Raw genomic sequence first — 22,692 nt, forward strand, 5'->3', positions numbered from 1 at the left:
CTGCCAGCCTGGACAGCCAGGCAGCTTTCAACAGTTGCTATGTAACGTCCATAGAACATACCCACATAAAGCATCTTACCAAGGGAATGGGGGCACAAAAATGTAGGCATACAGAATGGGGAGCAACCCAATCTCTTTGATGTCCCTGGCCCTCCACAAACACCAAGGCCACTCCTAAACACATTAAGGTAATTGAGACGCCCAAGACTATATTCTCAATCTGTCCTTACAAATGGAATCCTTATTTTCTAAGGTCTTTAGTATACTTACTAAATTTTATCAAATATAAGTCTTACAATCCTAAACAATCTTTAAAAACAGAGATAGAATGAAGTTCATTTTCTAATCACCCAAACCAAAAATTAAGACGGAAATGGCCAAATTGCACAGTTCTTGGGGCAAAGTTCTTGGGTCATTACAATGAAAACTTCAGTAACAAATAATTTTGAAATCATCAATAATAACATTTGGTGGGTAATTAAATGTGAAAACTGGACTATGCTAAGGAATGGCCAGATCGCTGGTAAAACATTATTTCTGGGCTTGTATGTGAGTACTTTTCTGGAAGAGATTAGCATTTGATTCCATGACTGAGTAAAGAGATCTGCCCTCACCAAGTGGGGTGGGGAGCATCATGCAGTCTGTTGAGGGCCTGAACAGAGCAAAATGGCAGAGGAAGGGCAAACTCCTGTGCTGTCTTCTCAGGCTGGAATGTCCATCCTTTCCTGCCCTTGACTATTGGAGCTCCTGGTTCTCTGGCTTTCAGACTCCAGGATGTAGACCAGCAGCCCCTAGTTCTCAGGCCTTTGGCCTTGGACTGAGAGTTACACCATTGGCTTCACCAGTTCTGTGTCTTCAGACTCGGACTGAGTCATACCACCAGCTTTCCTGGTTCTCCAGCTTGCAGACAGCCGATTAGGGGACTCTTGGTCTTCATAACTGAGTGAGCCAATTCCTATGATAAATCTCCTCTTACAGGTGACCCTTGAACACCACAGGGGTTAGGGGCATTTATCCTTTGCACAGTCAAAAATCCGTATATAACTTTTGATGCCCCCAAATTTAATTACTAATAGTCTACTGTTGACCAGAAGCCTCAATAACATAAACAGTTGATTATCACATATTTTGTTGTATGTCATATGTATTATATACTGTATTCTTACAATAAAGTTAGAGAAAAGAAAATGTTTTTTCAAATTGTCACAAATCTCAAAAAAAATTTCCAATATATTTATTGAAAAAAAATCTGTGTATCAGTGGACCTGTGTAGTTCAAACCTGTGTTACTCAAGGATTGATTGCATATACATCACTATACATACTATTACTTCTGTTTCCTCCTGAGACAGACTAATACAAACATAAAAATTATTGAATGTGACTAAAGCCATATTTACAGGACAATCCACAGCCTTAAATGCTTTTATCATAAAACAACAAAAAAGTAAAATACAATATGCTGGATATTTATTGAAAGCTTACACCGTGTAGGGCCTGAACAAAATGTATTTTATTTAATCTTTATAGTACTTATGTCGGGGGTACTGTTTTTTGCCCTTCCTAGTGCTTAGGAGATAGGTACCATATCTTGCCCTTACCTTTTTGATATGCTCAGTACAACTAGGCACATCTACATGATGTTCTAACTATGATATCAATTTCCAAGAACAATTTCATATGTTTCAACTCCATGCCACACATATTTATTAGTTCATGTTGTATACAGGACACTGTAACAAAGAAATGAATAATACATATTCTCTACCCTGTAAAATCCAGTGATGGGTATTTATGTTATAGATGAAGGGGAAAATGTACTCATAGTACGATTGCAACTAACCCTACTAGCTGAAACTGACTGTATTTAATGCGAAAAATGATGCATAACCCCAGCACCATGGCTGCAGAGAGTAAAGTGATTCCAACTTAGAGTGAGGGCAGGAGTCAACTGTGGTGCTAGTTGCCACTGCTCAGGGAGCAGCTCTAAGTTGCTCAAACAATTAGTTAATGTGATTGAAGCAGGAAGAGCATATATATCTCCACTTTATTAAAATATTGCATAGATACAGAGCAGCTGGGATCATCCACTCTAAGGCACTGTTCTAGTTTGAATGCACTTCCACAAGAGAGAAAAGAGAAGCCATTACATTCGTTACCTTTCATCTCTACATTCAGACTCCTCCCACGTTACATGTTTATTGCCTTCGGGATCTCAGTGTTAACCTCACACTTACAGCAGCATCATACAGGGACCTGGATGACAGAATTAAAGACACATCCTGCCTCTAGCACTTGACATGATTTGGCACTTAATGATAAACTCTCTTGCACTGCTCTCCGTTTGTTTCCCAAATCTTATTTAACTTAAGTTTACAAACTCTTTAGGAACCTGACCCATGAATTATTAATTTTTTTAAGTAGTTTCCATTAAGCCTAGAACAGGACTAGTTAGGCACATACTGGTTCCCCCTCCCCAATACTTATATTAAATATATCACTTTCAAGAACATTAGTGGAATAGAAAAAATATACTTTCCCTAATTTTAGTCTAAGGAAAGGATGACTGGTATCTTTATAAAAGGAAAATAATTGAATGAAAATATTTCTTGTATTTTTATAACAAGGAAGTAGGGTGAATTAATATTTTCAGGAATTAACAGTTTTAACTGACAAGGAGAGTTCTTCCCTTGTTACAGGAATTTGAGTCATTACCATGAGTATACGGGAACATTTACATGAATATCAATGTGTGTGATTATAAGTAAAATTCAAAGAGGTTGAGAATCACTGAGCAACTTATAAATTATCTGAATTAGTGACCCTCACCTCCTTAAAATAATATATTTATGTGTGTGTGTATTACATAAAAAATGTATATGTGTAAAGAATTTTTCTAACACCCTTAAACAAGTGGGCTTTAACTAGGCTTGGGAGCAACAAGACTATACTGATTAACTACAGGAATATCTGTTAAAGGCAGTGTGCTCCAGGGAATATTTGCAGAATATTAGTTCTGTGTGTTATTACTGGGCATACATGAAAAAGGGTTTTGGGGTCAAATAGGTTTGCAAAACATTGAGTCAAAAGAGGTGTTTTTCCACCTTTACTGGAAGACCCCTCAGAAAGTATCATTTGCTGATGTGCACCGTGAATCTAGAAAGGGGAAACAAAAAGGAAGGGATTCCAAAACTTATTTGCAGAATATCTTTTAGCACTAAGTGTTCTATGACACACACATAGGCTGACACTGAATTAAAGAATGGATGAAATTTAAAAAGCACTGAGACACACGAGGTGGACTACCAAAGGAGAGCCAAAAGCAATGGACACTGGCTCCTCAATCTAAATTCAATTAGATTCTACCTGTATGACCCAACTGTCAAATGGATTCTTCCACAGAGATTACTTATTCTGTGAACAAAATCTATCATCATCAAATTAATACTCAGCTCTAAGCAGCATCACCCCGACTACCAACTAAGCAGATTAGCAAACTTTGCAAAATTCATAAGTAAAAGGTAAAATCTTAATTTCCTTAAACATAAAAAATTTCAATGGAAATAACCCAGTTCTTATCAGGCAAATGAAATCCCTTTCATCCATGCATTCCTGACACATTTTTATTATTTGACAAAATATACTATCTCCTTTCTTGCCACTTGGGACACATATAAAGCTTTGAACTATATCATCACCTTTAATAATGACAGCAGAATAATTATGGTGCTGCTATAATAGATATGTCAGATAGACATGCTAACCCATTATACTAACCCTGCCTGAAAAGGACTGTCATTATTTATATGCTTTATGTTTACATCTATGATACGGTTGGCTTGGGACACAAAAATTTTCATTGCAATAAAAAAATAAAGGCTGTAGAGACAGAATAAATCAAATCTTGGTAAGCTACAAGTATAGGTGGACACTCTAGAATTCATATGCCTTGAAAGATGAGTTTTTACAAAGTAAAAAGAAAAAAGCCTATCCTTATAAGCTCAAACAAAAAGATTCTTCTAACACAAACTGCCTGCTGCAGGTTAAGATTTTTTGTTGTTGTTAGTGACAATTTCTGCAGGACCGGTTTCCTTTAACAATTCCTAAAGAAGTCCTCTAAAATGAGTGACTTGGTGCATAATAAGGCCTGCTCTCTGCCTGAAGCTTTTGGAACAATGACTACACTTATATGGTTTCTCCCCTGTATGAATTCTTAGATGAATAACAAGGCTTGGTCTCTGTCGAAAGCTTTTCCCACAATAATTACATTTGAAAGGTCTTTCTTCTGTGTGAGTTCTCTGGTGCAAAGTAAGAGCTGTCAGTCTACTGAAACTTTTCCCACAGTTATGACATCTATGAGGTTTTTCACCCGAATGAGTTTTCAGATGTCTTTTAAGACTTGATCCATGACAAAAGCTTTTCCCACACTCGAGGCACTTATATGTTTCTTCTTCAGAGTGGGTTCTCTGGTGCCCTATAAGGTGTGACCGCCGAGTGAATCGCTTTTTACACACAGTGCATTCGTAGGGTCTCTCTCCTGTATGCAGGCGTTGGTGTCTATAAAGGTCTGAACTACGGAGGAATTTTTTTCCACATTCAGGGCATTTATGAGGTTCCTCTCCTGAATGAATTCTCTGGTGCCCTGTAAGTTGTGACTTCCGAGCAAAACATTTTCCACACTGAGAACATCGGTGAGGTTTGTCCCCTGGACTCTTTTTCTTATGGGGTCTAGGGTTGAGAGGTTCTTCCAAGTTGGAGCTCTCAGGTTTCTCTCCTGCGGAGGGGCTCTGATTATCTACAAGTTTTGTTAAATCTGTCTGTAAATCCTCTGGTGGGGGTTCCCATTGATTTTCTAACTGTACATAGTCTTTTTGCAAAATGGGACCATGGAGAGCATTTCCCTCTAATGTAACAATAAATGGATACATAGTCTCCATTTTTTTCTGTTTTGAAGTATCTTCTTCATTTTCTATCCCGATCTCAAAACCTGAGAGAAGAAACAGAAACTGCAGGTTCAGTGTGTCTCACAGAGAAAAGAATCTAAGGGAAAATGAAGTGTTACATTAAACTACCAGCAGGAATGCAGACATTCCTAAGTAGAATCCAAAACGTTTTACCCTGATGAAGGTCGAATTTGTCCTTTCTTTCTTCCCTAGTATCAGTGAAGTTACTTACCTATCTTGGAATCAAGTAACTGTTTAATTTCTTTGGAATCTTGTAGTTCCTTCACCCATGCCTCTTCTCTCTGCTCCAATGGAAAGCTCATGTCAAGCTTTGGTATTGGATATCCTGGCCCTAAGAGAGATGAGAAGCCTAAGAGTTTGGGTCATCAAGGTTTATTCCGGAGTTCAGTCTGATGTCTTGGACACACGGACACTTAATGTGTACTTCCTCCTCAATTAGTATTACTTTACCAGGGATCTCTTGCAACGCTCTTTTTTAAAAAAGAATGAAATAAAAATGAAAGAACATCCTTTTAGCCCAATTCAAGGCTATGCTCCCACAGTCTATGGAAGGTAGGGGTTGAAGGGGGTGAATCAATTCTGTGTTGAAATCAATGCATGAAATTACTTCTCTATGTATTTTGGTAATAGATTTATTTAAGTTAGAGCCAAAATATGAAGTATATCTTCATAAAGTTTTGGCATATTAAAATGGAGAAATGCTGCTATTGAGCACCAAGTGAAGAAGAGAGGTAAAAGTAGGAGTTAAGAAACTACTTACTGGAATAATTTCGGTTGAGATTTTCAAATTTAAAATGGAAATTGACTGAGTTGGAGACCAGCAAAAGCAGTCTTTATGTTTGTTTCAGCTGAACTTTAGAAGTGGATTCTCTTGAAATGAACTCAGATAACTACCAAAAGTGTTTTTACTGTCAATCTAAGGACAACCAGGAAAAGTTTCTAGCACTACCACAGTTCTCCTTATTGAGAGGGGGCGGCTTGTCTTTCCATGCCCCTCCTTGCCTTCCTCAGCTCTGGTGAAGAATACTGGTCTGCAGGAAACTGTGGGATGGGAATTATGGATTTGGGATCTAAATGCAGGATGATGCTTAAATATTAGCATTATTAAAATAATATTAGCAAGTTAATTTGATGGAAATTTAAATTTCAAAACATTATATCAAAACATAGGAAGTAGACTAAAATATTTTATATTTTTGGGGGAAAAAAGACCCCTTTAAGTTTAAGAAACAAAAATATGTTTTAAATAAATGCTGTTTAAATTCACTGTATTGCTTTTGCTTGGATTTCAAAGCTAAGAGTGGGATGTAATATGGCATAGGCCACAAAACTGGAGGTCACAGAACAAAGGAAAGCTGCCATTAAGTAAAAGTGGGACCGAACTGAAACTTGAAATAAGCAGAGTAGCAAAGGCCTAGATGTAAAATACTGATTTATGATCTAAATATAAGGAGGGAGACAGACTTCAGTGTGATTGCATGAGGAGCTCTGCAGATCGACTTCCCAGTGAAATTGGTGAAAATTATTAGATGTTAATAAAAACAAACATTTAAAGTGTCTCAAAATGGACCTAAGGGCATACAGCAAATTAGGAACACCTATTTTTTTTTTTAGGAACACCTATTTTTAAAAATCTTCTGATATTCACAGAGAACAGTGAGAGTCTTAAGTATTAAAACCAAAACTGTTCTCTTAGTCACCCTCCCAGCTCCACTTGAGATCGGTGTAGCCAAGAGGCTGGGGCACCCTCTTCCCCACCTCCCTTTCAGAGGGTTATCTTCATGGGAGGAGCAGGGCTTCAGCATCTCTCATCCCACCCCCACTACCTATTGTTAAGTCTAAATTCCAGGCAATTGTGGCTGAGAGGCAGGGGCCCCTTTTGTCTACCCAGTCTTCATTGGTGGGACAGAGATCTACCTTGGGAATCTACCTGAGAATACTAGGTCCCTGACTGACCTTGTAAGACAATCATGATTGCCACTCCTGGCTGGAGTGGCAAGCCAAGAAGACCCAGGCACAGACCTAATGCTCAGCTCCAAAGTGGCACTGTCACCCAGAGAGAAGCGTTCCATTGTCCCCATCTCCAGCTCCAGAGCAATGCATCCGAAATTTGGCTTGGGAGGAAAAGTATACCTTAAAAAGATAGCTCCTAATGTCTTCTCAAAGAAGCTGACTTTATTTGCAACAGAGAGAGAAGTTCAAGCCTAACGGTACTCTCAAAAAGAGAGGAGGTTGCAATGAAAGGCAACTGGAAAGAGTTTGGTAGATTTATTGAATAGACAAGCTAAACTGTAAGCTGACTGCTTTGCAGAAGGGAAATGGAGAAATAAATAGCTGGGAGGAGGCTTCCTGGGATGAGAACAAATCTCAAAATCTGACCTCAGGAACTAGCCCAGCCCATCAAAGGTATCTGAATTTGATTGGATTAGTCTACAGAGCAATTTATGTGCCAGGGTACTGCTGAAAACAATAGAGCAATTAGCTGGCAATTAATAGCTGAGTCTGGTCAGGGTGACAGCCAAAGAATGCCCTGCAAAAACTACTGTCATTCCAGGGTAACTGTGTGCACACCATGGCTGTGCTCCATGAGGGGCAGAATGAAATGTTTTTAACATTGCAAGATGGGCTAGACTTCACCAAAATAATTCAGCCATTTGCCAAACAGATAAACAAGCAAATAACAAGCCCTGGGGAGTGGAAGGACATAGAGTTGCTATGATACATTATCCAAAATGTCCAGTTTCCAACAAAAAAATGGTGAGGCATGCAGGTGAAACTATGACCCATACACTGGAAAAAACAGAAGCACAGGTAACAGAATCTGCCTGTAAGAGTGACTAGATAATGAATTTAACAAAGACTTTAAAGTAGTCATTATGACTATGTCCCAAGAACTAAAGGAAAACATGACTAAAGAAGTAAAATAGGATGGCAACCTCACATCACATTGAACAGAGACTAACAATAAACAGACAGAGATTATAAAAATGAATCAAATGGAAATTTTGGAGTTGTAAAGTATAATAGCTGGGATGAACAATTTTCACTAGAATGGCTCAAGAGTAGATTTGAACTGTCAGAAGAATCAGTGAACTTGAAGACAGATCAATAGAGACTATGCCTTCAGAAGAACAGAGAGAAAAAAGAACGAAGGGAAATGAATAAAGCCTCAGAGAAAAGGAGGGCACCATTCAGTGTACCAAGAGATATATAATGAGAGAACTGGAAGGAGAAGAGTAAGAAAAAGAGCAGAAAAAAATATTTAAAGAAATAATGGCCACAAACTCCCCAAATATATTGAAAAACATTAATCTCCACATCTAGGAAATGGAATAAGTTCCAAGTAGGATAAGTACAGAGACCTACTAACAGACATATTATAGTGAAAATCCTAAAAGCCAAATGAAAAGAAAAAACCTTGAAAGACAGCGAGAGAAAAATGACATGTCACTTAGAAGGGAACCCCCGTAAGATTTAAAAGCTGAGTTCTTGTCAGAAGCAGTGGAGGCCAGAAGACAGTGGGATTACATATTCAAAGTGTTCAAAGAAAAATAAAACTGTCAACCAAGAATCTTATGCCCAGAAAAGCTATCTTTCAAAAATGAATATGAACTAAGAATATTTCTGATAAACAAAAGCAGAGGGAATTCTTTGGCAGCAGACTTGCCTAACAAGAACTACTAAAGGAAGTTTCTCAGTCTGAAAGTAAGAGATCCCAATGGTAATTTGAATCCACATGAAAAAGCAAAGGGCACAAGCAAGGGTAATTATGCAATTACCAAAAATAGGATAAATATAAATGTCTGTTTCTTGTAAGATTTTAAACGCAATTGTATAAAACAGTATGTGTGTAGTGCATTGTTGGGCATGTAACATAGAAATGTAAAATATTTGCCAATAACAGCAAAGATGAGGTGGGTGGGAGCAAAGCTATATTGGGCTAAAGAAATGACTCCCATTACGAACTCAAATTCATGGAAAAAATGAAGAAAACCAGAAATGATAAATAATGTTAATATAACAAAAGCTATAATATATACCTGTTTTCCTTTCTTCCTTCAGGTACTTTAAAAGTCTTACAATTATACGTTGAGTTTGTAACATTTTTGATGTAATATGTATGATAGTAATACCACCAAAAGAGGGAAGAGTATAGAGCTGTATGGGAGAAATATTTCTATATCTCACTGCCATAAGTCAGTACAAATCTGAAGCTGATTATGATAAGTTAAGATGTACATGTTAAACTCTAGAGCAACTAGAAAGGAAATAACTAAAAAATAGTGAAAATTCATTAAAGTAAGTAAATTGCTATGTTCCAAATATTTGTTCAGTGTGAAAGAAAATAGTAAGTAGAGGGACAAAAAGATAGGAGACATACAGAAAACAGAAAGTAAGTGGCAGGTGTAAATCCAACCATATCAAAAATAAGATTAAAGGTATATGGATTAAACAACTCAATCAAAAGGCAGAGATTGTCATACTGGATAACAACATCCAACTAAATGCTGTCTATAGGAAACACACTTCAGATTAAAAAATACATATAGAGTGAAAGTGAAGGGATGGAAAAAGATGTATCATGCAAATAAGAACCACAAGAGAGACAAAATCACTATACTAATGTCACATAAAATAGACAATAAAACAAAAAGAAGTTGCTGGAGATAAAGCAGATCATTTAATAATGATAAAATAGACCAATCAATGAGGAAGACATAACAAGTATAACCATACATGCACTTAATAATAGAGTACCGAATTACATGAGGCAAAGACTGACAGAGATAATAAAAGAAATAGACAATTGAATAATTATAGTGAGAGACTTCAATAACTCCTTGCATTATTAGATAGAAAATCTAGGCCAAAGATCAACAGAAGACAAAAAGTACTATAAACCAACTACAAACCCTTTATCAACATTTATAGAACATGCAATCCAACAATAGCAGAATATACATTCTTCTCAAGTGCAGATAGGAAAATTCTGCAGGTCAGTCAAGATACTATAGCATAAAAACAAATGTTCAAAAATTTAAAAGGATCACACTCACAAAGCATATTCTCCCTCAAAAGTGGAATGAAATTAGCAATAAATAACAGAAAGAAATCTGGGGACTTCACAAATAATTAAATAACACACTCCTAAATAGGCAATTAATCAAGAAATCAAAAGAGAATTCAGAAATATTTTGAAGTAGATGAAATGGACACATAACATCCAAAACTTATGGGATGTATCTAAATCAGTGCTTGGAGGGAAATTTATAACTATGAATGCTTTTATTAAAAAAGAAAAACCTCAAATTAACAGCCCAACTGTGCACTTTAAAAAACTAGAAAAACAACAGTAAACTAAGCCTAAAACAACTAGAAAAGAAGGAAATAATAAAGATTAAAGCTGAATATAATGAAATAGAGAATAGTAAAACAATAGAGCAAATCAGTGAAACCAGTGTTGGCTCTTTGAAAAAATTAACAGAATTGACAAGCCTGCAGCTAGATTTATAAGAAAAGAAGAGAAAAAACTCAAATTACTAGAATCAGAAATGAAAGGAGAGACATCATTACTAATCTTAAAGAATAAAAGGGTTATAAAGGAATACTGTAAACAACTGTATGGAAATAAATTAAATAAATGAAATGTACAAATTCCTAGAAAAACAGAAACAACCCAAAACTGGCTCAAGAAGAAACACAGCAGAAGAACAGACTCACAAATGGTCACGTAATTAAATAATATCAGCAAGTTAGTTTGACAAATGTTAATCTGAAGGAAAATTTAAATTTCAGTACATTACGGCAAACCCTAGGGACTCGCATAAAATACTTTATATTTTCATAGGGAAAAAGTAATAGATTTCAGGTGAAGAAAAATAAAATGCATTTCCAATAAAATGCTTTTTAAATTCACTACTATGTTGCTTAGGTGTCAAAACTAAGGGTAGGATGATTGAATGATGTGGTACATCATAAGGTAAAATAAAACCAGAGATCAAAGGTCAAAGAAGCTGCCATCAATGACAAGTGGGAAGAAACCAAAAGTGGGTAGAGCAGCAAGTAACCAGGCTTAGCTTGGAGGAAGCTTGGAGTCCCAGGGTATCTTAATATAAAAGAGGAAAAACCATTTGGGGAATGACAGGAACTGTTCACATGGCTATTTCATCCTATAAGCATGAACTTGAAATCTTCAAGCTGTAGATTTCATCATACGAAAGTTTGAAATCTGGCCCAGACAATTGCCCCTTGGGTGAAAGTGAAGCTATTAGACCTACTCACAGACTAAAAGCAGCCCTGAAGGTAGAATGTAGTCTCCAGGGGAACTAAGACTTGGGTAATTCTCCAAGTACTGCTATCACGCAGGTGCATCTCACAGGTTTCCATACGGTTTGACCCTCAAGTGCAGGTGCTACCTTCTGCAAAGCACCAAATAAAGAGGCTCTAGAACCTGTGTTTTGGTTCTTCATCCCTAAGATCATACTCCTGGTGCCAGCTTCCAAACTCTTTGGCCCTAAATTGGAACTTTAGGACAGTTCCCACACTCTGGATGCAGAGAACAAGCAGTCAAACTTGGGATTCTTCCTGGATGTTAACCTCACGCACTTCTTAATTATCTACCACCCCACCTTTGGTGTAACATTCAGATCCTTGGGCCTCAGGTGTACCTAGCCTCCACTTCTGGACTCTCAAAGCCCTGCTCCTGACACTTTCACCAGTTTGCATTCCCCTATGCTCATAACCCTTGTCAGCTAAAGCCACTAACCATTTGCCTCTGACCCATGTCCCTCCCCTCTGCCCTCACTTCCATCCTCTACTCTTACACATCCCATAAAATACCATCATGAATGCTGAAGAACTGGACATTTACTAAAAAGGCCAGTGCAGATATCAGCCCTCCTTCTGTTTGCCAATATCATGAGAACAGTTATGACCCTTATACAGCAAAGATCAAACAGTTAAATGATACAGTATAATGAAGGCAAGGAGAATATGGTACTCTCATATGTTGTGGTGGGAGGAAAAATTGGTACAATAATTTTGGAGAACAATTTGACCATATCTTTAAAGTTTTAATAATCCATTAGTCAATCAATCCCACTTCTAGATAGATGATAGATAGATAGATAGATAGATAGATAGATAGATAGATAGATAGATAGATAGATGCTCACTGTATGTTTTATAGCTTGGCTCCAGGGCTTTTGGGTCCATGTTGAATAACATTCAGAAAGCAGGCCCTAATACCTACTTCTGTCAGGTGGCTGTTCTCTTTGCCTTCCATGCAAACTAGTCTGTGTTATAAGTGGTTTTAGACCAACTGAAGAAACATCAATTGCTAGTCAGTTTGAATAAACAGGAGGGTCCTATAGGATAGAATCCAAAGCATGTTACCTTAAATTCAATCATGTCTTCTGCCTTTTAGACTACGGTCTAGAACATTAGTTTCCCAATGATGATGTACTGTCCAGATTATTGAACTCATCTTGTGGATATAGCCAAGAGACTCATCATGGGTATATTCTACTTGACCTAATTAACTCAAGACATTTACTCAAGAAAAACAGGAAAAAGAACAAAATTAGTTTCTGATCTAAAAACCTGAAATAAAAAGTAAAAAGCTAGTAGAGACAGGGAAGCATGGGTGCATAGTTGTTTTAAAATATGCTCCCACATTATTTGATATTTATCCCTCAAGAGGTGGAGGTTAATTTTCTTCCCCTGAAGTGTGGGTTGGACTTACTGCATCTTTTCTAAAGAATACAACGCAGTACAAGTGATGGTGTGTGACTAGGCCATCAGAGGCGCTGTGGCACTCCTTCTGCTTTCTCTTGATTCATTGCTCTGGGGAAATCTGCTGCCCTGTTATGAGTACACTAAGGTAGCCTATAGAGAAGACCATTTAGCAAGGAATTGAGGCTTCCTGCCAGCCCCTGCTGACATCTTAACAGCAACCAAATGAGAGACTTTGAGCCAAAAACATCCAATAAACTACTCACAAATTCCTGACTCTAAGAAACTGTGAAATGACAAATGCTTTTTCCTTTAAGCTGCTAAGTTTGGGGGGTGTAATTTGTTATGCAGCAATAGCTATCCATACAAAGAGAGAAAAAGCAATTTGAGGTTTATGAAGAAGGTACTTCATTGATGAATGTTGCCCTGTCCCATGCTCAGGGAATGACTTTATTAAGCCCCATTAGCAAAGACTGCATCACAAAGACTCCACTGCATCAAGAAATATCATTACTATGGTTGGGGTTGGATATTAGCTAATGATATATTTTTTGGTATAATAGGATAATCTGAAAAAATTCAAGTTACAAGAATCTTCTGACACTTTGCAGAATATTTTACTTTAAATTTTCATTTCTCATTTCTTTTATGATCAAAAAGATACAATCTCTGACATTTCACATAAAATTTCCTAGTGAAATATTATCCACTTAAATAAAACACCTAAAGCTTTGGCAAATGAAAACATGTTCCAGACTTGGTGTACTAATATTGAACCCCACATTTTAAAAGACAAGCATGATTTTTTAATACTTTTAGGACCAGCACATCTATTCTTTCTAATTGCAGATATTCTAATATCTTTGTCTACCTCTAGCATCTGGTATGTCTGGCTTTAATTTCAATAGAATTTTTATTTAAGCTTACGTGTTTCTTAGATCACTTTGCATTTTCCACTTCTTTTTTATTTTACTTTGTCTCTCCTGTGTGTGTGTGTGTGTGTGTGTGTGTGCATTCACTTATATCAAATGAATATCACCAGGTGAATATATATGTGTGTATACATCTATATTTTTTTCATTTCATATACCAACAACAACTTTTTGCTGACAGGGAATATATTCTAAACTTTAATATAAAATCAACTGGCTTCTTCCATTACTTTAAAATTTCTTCTTCCATTCTACCACTATCCTGTGCTTTCTACTCAGCCTACAATAGCATATTTCTCAAGTAATACCTGAAAATGTTTTGATTTTTTTAAAACAGTAGAGAGAGATATGGGCAAAGTAAAGATCTAATATACATTTATAGAACACTCTACTCAACAAAAATACATACACATTCTTTTCAAGTGTACATGGGACATTTTCCAGGATACAGTCCATATGTTAGACCACAAATTAGTTTCAATAGATTTAAAATGACAGATATTATACAAGTATTTACTAAGACCACAATGGGGTGAGGTTAGAAATCAATAACAGAAGGAAGACTGGAAAATTGACAAATCTGTGGAAATTAAGTAACACACTTTTAAGCAACCAATGGATCAAAGAAGAAATCACAAGGAAAATTAGAAAATGCTTAGAGACAAATGAAAAGGAAAACTCTACATACCAAAACTTATGGGATGCAGGGAATGCAGTATCAAGTGGGAAATTTATAGCTATAAATACTTACATTAATAAACAAGAAAAATTCCAACACAGCAACATAACTTTACAACTTAAGGAAATAATAATAATAATAAAAGACCCTAAGCCCAAAGCTAGCAGAAGGAGGGAAACAATAAAGATTAGGCAGAGATAAGGATAATAGAGATGAGAAAACAATAGATAAAATCAATGAAACAAAAAACTGGTTCTTAGAAGAGATCAACAAAGTTGACAAACTTTTAGCTATATGGACTAAGAAAAAAAGAGAGAAGTTTCAAATTATTAAAATCAAAATTAAAGTTAGAGTATTACCAATGGTTCTACATAAATAAAAAGGATTATAAACAGTACTGTGAACAATTATACACCAACAAATTGGATAACCTAGATGAAATGAATAAATACAAGAAACATAAAACTTACTAGGACTAAACCATAAAGACACTGAAAAATATGAACTGACCTATAACTAGTAAGGTGATTGATTGAATCAATAATCACATATTTCCTGACAAAGAAATGCCCTGGACTTGACGGCTTTACCAGTGGATTGTGCCAAACATTTAGAGAAGAACTAATACCAATCCTGCTCAAACTTTCCCAAAAAGTTGAAGAGGGGACAATACTTCCTATCTAATTCTCTGAGGACAGCATTACCCTGATTCTAAATTCAGCAAGTAAAAGGACTATATACCCTGACCAAGTGGTACATTTCCTGGAATTCAAGGATGTTTCAAAATATGAAATTTGGTCAGTGTAATATGCCACATTAACAGAATGAAGGAAAAAAACCCACATGACAATCTCAATTGGTACAGAAAAAGCATTTGATAAAATTCAACACTCTTCCATGATAAAAACACTCAACAAAATAAGGATAAAAAGAAAATACGTCCACATAATAAAAGCCATATATTAAAAACCCACAGGAAACATCATACTCAATAGTGAAAGACTGAAAGCTTTTCCTCCAAGATCAGGAGGAAGGCAAGGATGCCTGCTTTGGCCACTTCTATTCAACACAGTACTGGAAGTTCTAACCAAAGCAGTTAGGTAAGAAAAAGAAATAAAAGGCATTCAAATTAGAAAGGAAGAACTAAAACAATCTCTATTGGCAGATTATAAGATCTAATATGTAGAAAATGCTAAAGATTCCATTATAAACTGTTAGAATTAAGTGAATTGAGCAAAGTACTAGGATACAAAATGAATGTACAAAAAGGTTCTATTTCTATACAATAAAAATAAATAATTCTGGAAATTATGAAAACAATCCATTTACAATAGCATCAAAAAGAATAAAATAGATAAAAATTAAACAAGTAGGTGAAAGACTTGTACAATAAAAATTATAAAAATCGGTAGAAGTAATTAAGAGACATAAATAACTGGAAACACATCCCATATTCATGGATTAGAAGACCTAATATTGTTGAGATGTCAATACTTCTCAAAGTGACCTACACAGTCAATGCAAGCTCTATCAAAATCCACTGACGTTTTTTGTAGAAATAGAAAAACTCATCCTAAAATTCATATGGAATCTCTAGGGACCACGAATAAACAAACCAATCTTGAAGAGGAAGAACAAAGCTGGTGGACTCATAATCCTGATTTCAAAACTTACTACAAATTACAGTAATCAAAACAGTTTGGTACTGATAAAGACAAGATATACAGACCAATGGAAAAGAATAGAGCCCAGATATAAACATTCACATATATGGTCAAATGATTTTTAACAAAGATAACAAAATCACTCCATGGAGAAAGAACAGTCTTAACAAATGGTGCTGGGAAAACTGGGTATGCATATGGAAAAGAATGCAAGTGGACCCTTACCTAATACCATATACAAAAATTATCTCAAACTGGATCAAATACCTAAAAGTAAGACCTATAATTATAAAATCCTTAGAAAAAAACATAGGACAAAACTTCATGACATTGGATTTCTTGGATATGAAACCAAAACTATAAGTAACAAAAGAAAAAGTAGACATAGAATACTTGATGAAAAATTTGATAAAATTGTCCATCAAAATAGAACATAAACACATATAAACTATATTTCAATTAAAAAAAAGACAATATAAGCAGAGTAAAAAGGCAACCCACAGAATGGGAAAAATTATTAAAAATCTGATAGGGATTAATATCCAAAATGTATAGAGGACTTTAAAATTCAACAACAAAAAAACCAGACAACCTGATTCAAAAATGTTCAAAGGACATCAAAGGACATTCTCCAAAGAATTTACACAAATGGCCAATAAGCACATGAAAAGATGTTCAGTATCACTAGTCTTTTGGGAAATGCAAATCAAAACTACAATGAGATACCACTTCACACCCATTAGGAATGTTACTATAAAAAACCCCAGAAAATAACAAGTTTTGATGAAGATGTAGACAAAATAGTAGTTTGTGCACCACCGGTGGGAATGTAAAATGGTACAGCCACTATGTAAAATGTATAGCAGTTCCTTAAAAAAAAAAAAAGTACCATGTGATACAGCAGTTCCACCTCTGGTTATATACCCAAAAGAAGTAAAAGCAGGGTCTCAAAGAGATATTTATTCACCTACGTTCATAGAAGCATTATGCGCCATAGCTAAAACAGAGAAAGTTTTCCAAGTATACATTTATGGAAAATGGGTAAGCAAAATGTGGTTTATCCATTCAATGAAATATTATTCAGAAATTAAAAGGATGGAAATTCTGACATATGAGAATACATGTATGAAACTTGAGGACATTATGCTAACAAAATAAACCAGTCACTAAAAGATAAATATGGTATGATTCAATTTATATGAGGTACATAGAGCTGTACAATTCAGACAGAAAGTTGAATGGTGGATGCCAAGGGCCAGGGGAAAGGTGGGAATGGCAGTTGTTTAAATGGGTACAAGTGTTTCACTTTTACAAGACGAAAATAGTTAAGGAGATGGATAGTGGTGAGTTTTTCACATTATGGATGTATTCAATACCACTGAGCTGTACATGTAAAAAAGGTTAAGATGGTAAATGTTAGTTTATGTGGTAATATTTTACCACAATAAAAAAAACTAAAAAGAGAAAAATAGGCTTCTAGAGCAGGTTCATGAGCTTGAGGGATTTAAAATCCATTCTATCAAATGTGTGTTGTGCCCAGCTATTCCCAGAGAGACATCTCCTCTTTTTCTTTATCAGAGTGGGTCCATTTCCATCACATAGGTGGTGTTCGTTAACCAGCCCAACCTTGCACAGCTCTGTAGCTCTCAAACACAAACCAAGGAAAGGAAATAGAGCCCTTGCCTTACCTGGGTCCAGAAAGGGCTGGCATTCCCCAGCAGCACCATAGCTCAGTTCCTGCGGCCCTCCCTGTGGGATCCACGCCTCTGCCACTGGGGCCGCCGGGGCAGGTCCCATCACTTGAACTGGGGGTGACTCCAGGTGGATGTTTGGTGGTATGTGCGCCGTTCCCACTGGTGCCAGTTCTTCCAAGAGCACTTCCTGCCTATCCACCTGGGGAAAACGCCACAATCCGTCACTCTAAGGTCTAGACCAGCTCTGCCCAGCAGCAACATAATGCGAGCCACCCATGTCATTTTACATTCTCTAGCGGCATGTGAAAAATGAGTGGAAAGAAAGAGGATGAGTCATTCTTAATCGTATGTCTTCTTTAATCCAACTCACCGCAACTATCAGGATTTCAACATGTAATCGCTATAAGCAAGTGTTAACAAGACAGTTCACCTACTATTTTTCATAGTGAGTCCTCTCGATGTGCTGTGCATTTTACACTTACAGCGCATCTCAGTTTGGACGAGCCCCACTCCAGGTGCTCTAGAGGCACACGTGGCTGGGGGCCACAGCACTGGCAGTGCACGACAAGACCACAGGAGAGAGACTCTTGCATGGTGAGCCGAACCAAGGACGCAGAGAGGAAGGACGATACACTCAATCCATCCTAGGAGGGCAGGAAATTAGGAAGGCTCCTGTGCAGGCAGGCTTCTGCCGAGCCCGGCGACACACAAGACTGGAGTGCCCCAGCTGCCCAGCTGGAAGCACTTTCTCCCTTCTCCCAGATTCTGCCCTGTGCTCAGCTATGGCACAACCCAGACAGGTTTTGCCTGGTCGTTTTGACAGGGGGCAGCCCACCATCCCCATGGGGCATCCCCACGGATATGATGGCAGCTGGTGGCAATTGGAACTGCACAGGCCAGAGATGGGTTATGCAGAACTCGTAGTGCACAATTACTCCACCTCCCAAACAACTGTGGAATGTCCCCTTCAGGCATTCATGTAGGTGAAAAGAGCCTGTCAAGAACTTCATCCTGTTGGGCATATAAGTACAATTGGTTGGTTTTGAATAGTTTTAGCTAACTTGCAATTGTAGGAATTGCAGTCCTATGAAAATCAAAGGAATTCTATACGACTGACTGTTTGGATTTACCAGGACTTGTTTGCCACTTTGGGAACCCCACGAGCAGCAGCAACCCTGCTCAGTGTTTGGGCGGTATCAGTCTGAACATGGCGCTGTCGCCCTCCCAGGGAATCCATATATGGATGCAAGCGTCTGACAGCTTCATGAGGGCTTCTGATGCTCTCAAGCCCAAACGCAGGCAGGGGTTGCTGTCCAACACGGTAGCCATTAGACCCACGGGGCAATTTAAGTGTAAATTAATGTCCCGATTCTGACAGAAGGAAAAACTGAAAATTACTATGGGGAAATCTTAGAGCACAAAGACAAATGTCTGCTCTGGTGTCAGCTGTCTCTGCTACTTCTTTTGGTTTAACTACCAAATGGCAATGCTTATAGTTTATAATAAACTACCTTCCTGTTTCTCTGTATTCCTTCCTGACTCCACCTGACTCAGGCTGGCAAACTTTTCTTATAAAGAGCCAGACAGTAAATATTAAGGCTTTGTGACTCATGTTGGTCTGTTGCTTATTCTTCTTCTTGTTCTTAACAACCCTTTAAAAATGTAATAACCATTATTAGCTCATGGACTGTATAAAATCAGGCCAAGGGCTGTACTTGGTCCAGAGAGCACATAGAACATAGTATATTGATGTTTTTAATTTAGTGTGTATAAGCAGGTTAAATTATCTATAAATTTCATTTGGGTTAGTAAAAGGGACAGAACCAAATATATGCTATACAAGAGGAGTTGGATTTCAATAGTTGAGAGTCACTTAACCATGTCCCGATTCTGACAGAAGCAAAAACTGAAAATTACTGTGGGGAAATCTTAGAGCACAAAGACAAATGTCTGCTCTGGTGTCAGTTGTCTCTGCTTCTTTTGGTCTAACTACCAAGGCCCCACACCCTTTTCTCACCTGCTGTGCTGGGACCTCAAGTTCTCTCTGTAAGTCTTCTATCAGTGACACAACTCTTTCTCTATTCTCTGGGCAATGTTCCCTCACCCAGGTCTCTATCTCCGTGGGCAGAATCGTCAGGAATTGCTCCAACACTAGCAGCTCCAAGATTTGTTCCTTAGAACGTAGTTTTGGTTTCAGCCATTGACAGCAAAGCTCCCAGAGTTTGTTGAAAGCTTCATGAGGCCCGGCTGCTTCTTTGTACTGGAACTGTCTGAAGCGCTGGCGGAAGACTTCACAGTCGGTATCATACTCTTGAAACACGGAGCCCTGATTCAAGGAGGCTTGGATCGCACAACCCAGGGCCACAGCCATGTCCCTTCCAACAGTGAACAATTTATCTGGGGCCTGAAGTCTCAATTCCAATTTGTTACCTCGCGTAATTGTTGGGGGGAGCCACCTACAGGTGAAGACAGGACAATGTGAAAAAGAAACCTCAGTGGTTACCAGAGGGCTTACTAAACTCACTTAATTGCTTACCAGCAAAGCCCTAGAGCAGCAGGTGGTAATCTTTTAGTGGTTTTGAGGATCTGATGAAAGCCATGGACTCAGTTCCTAGAAAAATGCACACATCCCATTCTGCATCCAATTTCCAAATGCTTAATAACATGTCCAAGTCCACCCACAGACCCTCTAGAACCATGCTGTACAACACGGTAGCCATTAGACCCATGGGGCAGTTTAAGTGTAAATTAATTAAAAATTCAGCTCCTACCACACTTTAAGTGCCATCAGCAACCATCCGTGCAGAGAGTTCTGCTGGACTGCACTGCCCTAGAGTTCCATGGACCCAAGGCTAAGAACCCCTTCCCTTAACTAGATCTTGCAGCCTTTAAGCCCATTCCCAGTCTAATTTCTATTTTCTTGCCTTTCTGAATATAGATGGGCCACAAGAGAACGGAGGAGCAACACGCACAATCCCACGAATAGCCCTGCAAGTCCATCCAGCTTTGAGTCACCCTAAGTCACCTGCAACCATGGGCATCTTAGACAGAGCCACGCCTTGCAAAGGCAGCAAATCGTCAGTCCCTCATTCTTCTCCATTCGAGGTGTGCAGTTGAGCCAACATCCCTGTGACCTTCACCCTTCAATAGCATGCCAAGTGAGAAAATGCACTGCAGCAGGCCAGCCACCAGGAATCCGGTCTGCGTTTAGTAACGAAGGACATTCACCACGTTCACCACACTGTGTGCCAGGTGCTGTCCTAAGGCTCCTACCTCTCTTGGTCCATTTAGGCCTCACCCAAAGTCAGGCAGTGGTACTACTATCATGCCCTGAGTACACATGAGGGCACCGAGGTTTGAGGCTTAGGAGGACTGAATGACTTGTCCCAGGTCACACAGTAAATGCCAGTGGGAAATAAATGGTGATGAGGTTAGACTCAATAGACTCCTTTGATGCTCATTTCTGAGAACATCCTAATGTTCGTACTGCAACCTCTGAGGTCACAGAACTGGTCACCTACAAGTCTCCATAGGTCTGGAGACCATACCTGCCTTTGTGCTCAGGGTCCTCTCTCTCTGCATTTGCCAGATGCCTCCTGCACCTCTTCTCTTACCTGGAGTGGGACAAGGAAAAAACTTCTCAGGACTCTTCACACCCAGTCATCCCATTGGGACACTTCCCCATGCCACCCTTCATCTGGCGGGTAGCCTGGACTTTCGCGCCAGGCCGATGTAGGTGTGATGACCTGCCAGCTGTGCGACGCTGACACCCAGTACTCCTGTAGCATGAGAACAGCCATAGCATCTATTTGATAAAATTTCCTGCCGCGGATCCAGGTGCATGAAAGCGAACAGCAGCGTGCTTGGCACAGAAGAAGCGCTTGAGAAAGGCTATTGCTCCTGAGGTCTCATCCCTACGCAGCTTTTCTGTCCGCAGCCCAGGCACCTACCTACCCGTCGTTGGAGGGCAGCCAGCACCCGGGTGGGTTTGGGGACCCGCCAGTACCACGCTCTAGCCTCACAGCCGGGCAGCCCTGCACTGACTCCCCCCAACCTCCCGTCTGTCTTCCGGGGCACTGACCGTCCCGGTGCGCGTCCCCCAGTCTGGCGAGGGACACGTCCCTGGCCCCGGGGCTGAGGGCATCTCCCCAAAGCCTCCCGAACGGTCGCGCGCCCTCAGGGCCCCGGGACAACGAGGAGCGTGAAAAGAGTTAAATCGGGGCAAGGCCAGGGGGACGAGTGCCTGAAACGACTAGGCGAGTTAAAATCCGAGGCCGCTGGCGTGGGCGCGGCCAGGAGCGCTCCCGGGTGAAGATGTCCTCCCGGAGGGGCGCTCTCAGCCCGCAGAACCCGGGAAGGCCCGGCCGGGTCGCAGGCAGCGGCAGCGGGGACTCGTGCCGGACAGGGACACACCAGCCTCGCTCCGTACCCTCCTACCCGCCCTCGCCCGCTGCCTGATCAGGGATGGCTGGGGGCAGCTCGCGTCGCCCGAGCGGGATGGGAGCCCCGCTCCCCTTGCCCGCGCCCCAGGGACAGCCACGCCCTCTGGCTGCTCAGGGACTCACCGCCTCGGCGCCCAAGGCTCTGCCAGGCTCACCGGGCAGCTGCCCAGGGCGCATGCGCGGCTGCGCTGCTGACTACATCTCCCGGCAGGCCCCGTGCCACTGGCCCTGTCATTGGGGCCCAGAACGATGCTGACGTAAGAGGGGCTGGGACTTCCTTTGCTCCCCGAGGCCTTAAGCTTCTTTGGAAGTGATCCCATTTCCGGTCCTAACCGCTTCTAGATCCCAGTGGATTGGGTGGGACGTGCCTTGGGTCTTGATGCTGACTAGGGTTTCTCTCCCATCAGCCCTCGAGAAAACGGAGCCGATAGGAACCTTCTTTAAATCTGTATGACTGGTTCAGTGATTATCAAAGCTCCATGTAAGAAGTATTTCTTGGGAGAGCTTGTCAAAAATTCAGATTTCTGGTCCCCACCCCGACTGCCTGACGCACTGGATCTTGCAGGAGCTCGAAAATTTTCATT

General features: G+C 39.5%; 1 protein-coding gene across 10 annotated transcripts; it reads right to left on the reverse strand.

The window, feature by feature from the left end:
- Nucleotides 1–1,601: 1,601 nt before the first annotated feature.
- On the reverse strand, nt 1,602–22,312 carry ZNF449 (zinc finger protein 449). 10 transcript variants are annotated; one of them, XM_037016989.2, is made up of 7 exons: nt 22,232–22,312; nt 21,215–21,280; nt 20,203–20,277; nt 19,684–20,122; nt 17,661–17,865; nt 5,175–5,294; nt 1,602–4,986 (listed from the first exon to the last, which is right to left on the reverse strand). In XM_037016989.2, exons 4-7 carry the CDS (start codon nt 20,035–20,037, stop codon nt 4,103–4,105), a joined length of 1,563 nt encoding a protein of 520 aa, XP_036872884.1. In that variant the 5' UTR covers nt 20,038–20,122; nt 20,203–20,277; nt 21,215–21,280; nt 22,232–22,312; the 3' UTR covers nt 1,602–4,102. The 10 variants fall into 10 exon arrangements, with proteins under 10 accessions (XP_036872884.1, XP_073083567.1, XP_036872885.1 ...); XM_073227466.1 differs by lacking the exon at nt 22,232–22,312 and adding an exon at nt 20,692–20,807 and having other exon boundaries at nt 21,215–22,220; XM_037016990.2 differs by lacking the exon at nt 20,203–20,277.
- Between the last annotated feature and the right edge of the window lie 380 nt (nt 22,313–22,692).

This window comes from Manis javanica, chromosome X, assembly GCF_040802235.1.
Source record: "Manis javanica isolate MJ-LG chromosome X, MJ_LKY, whole genome shotgun sequence".
In the NCBI taxonomy this organism is placed as follows: domain Eukaryota; kingdom Metazoa; phylum Chordata; class Mammalia; order Pholidota; family Manidae; genus Manis; species Manis javanica.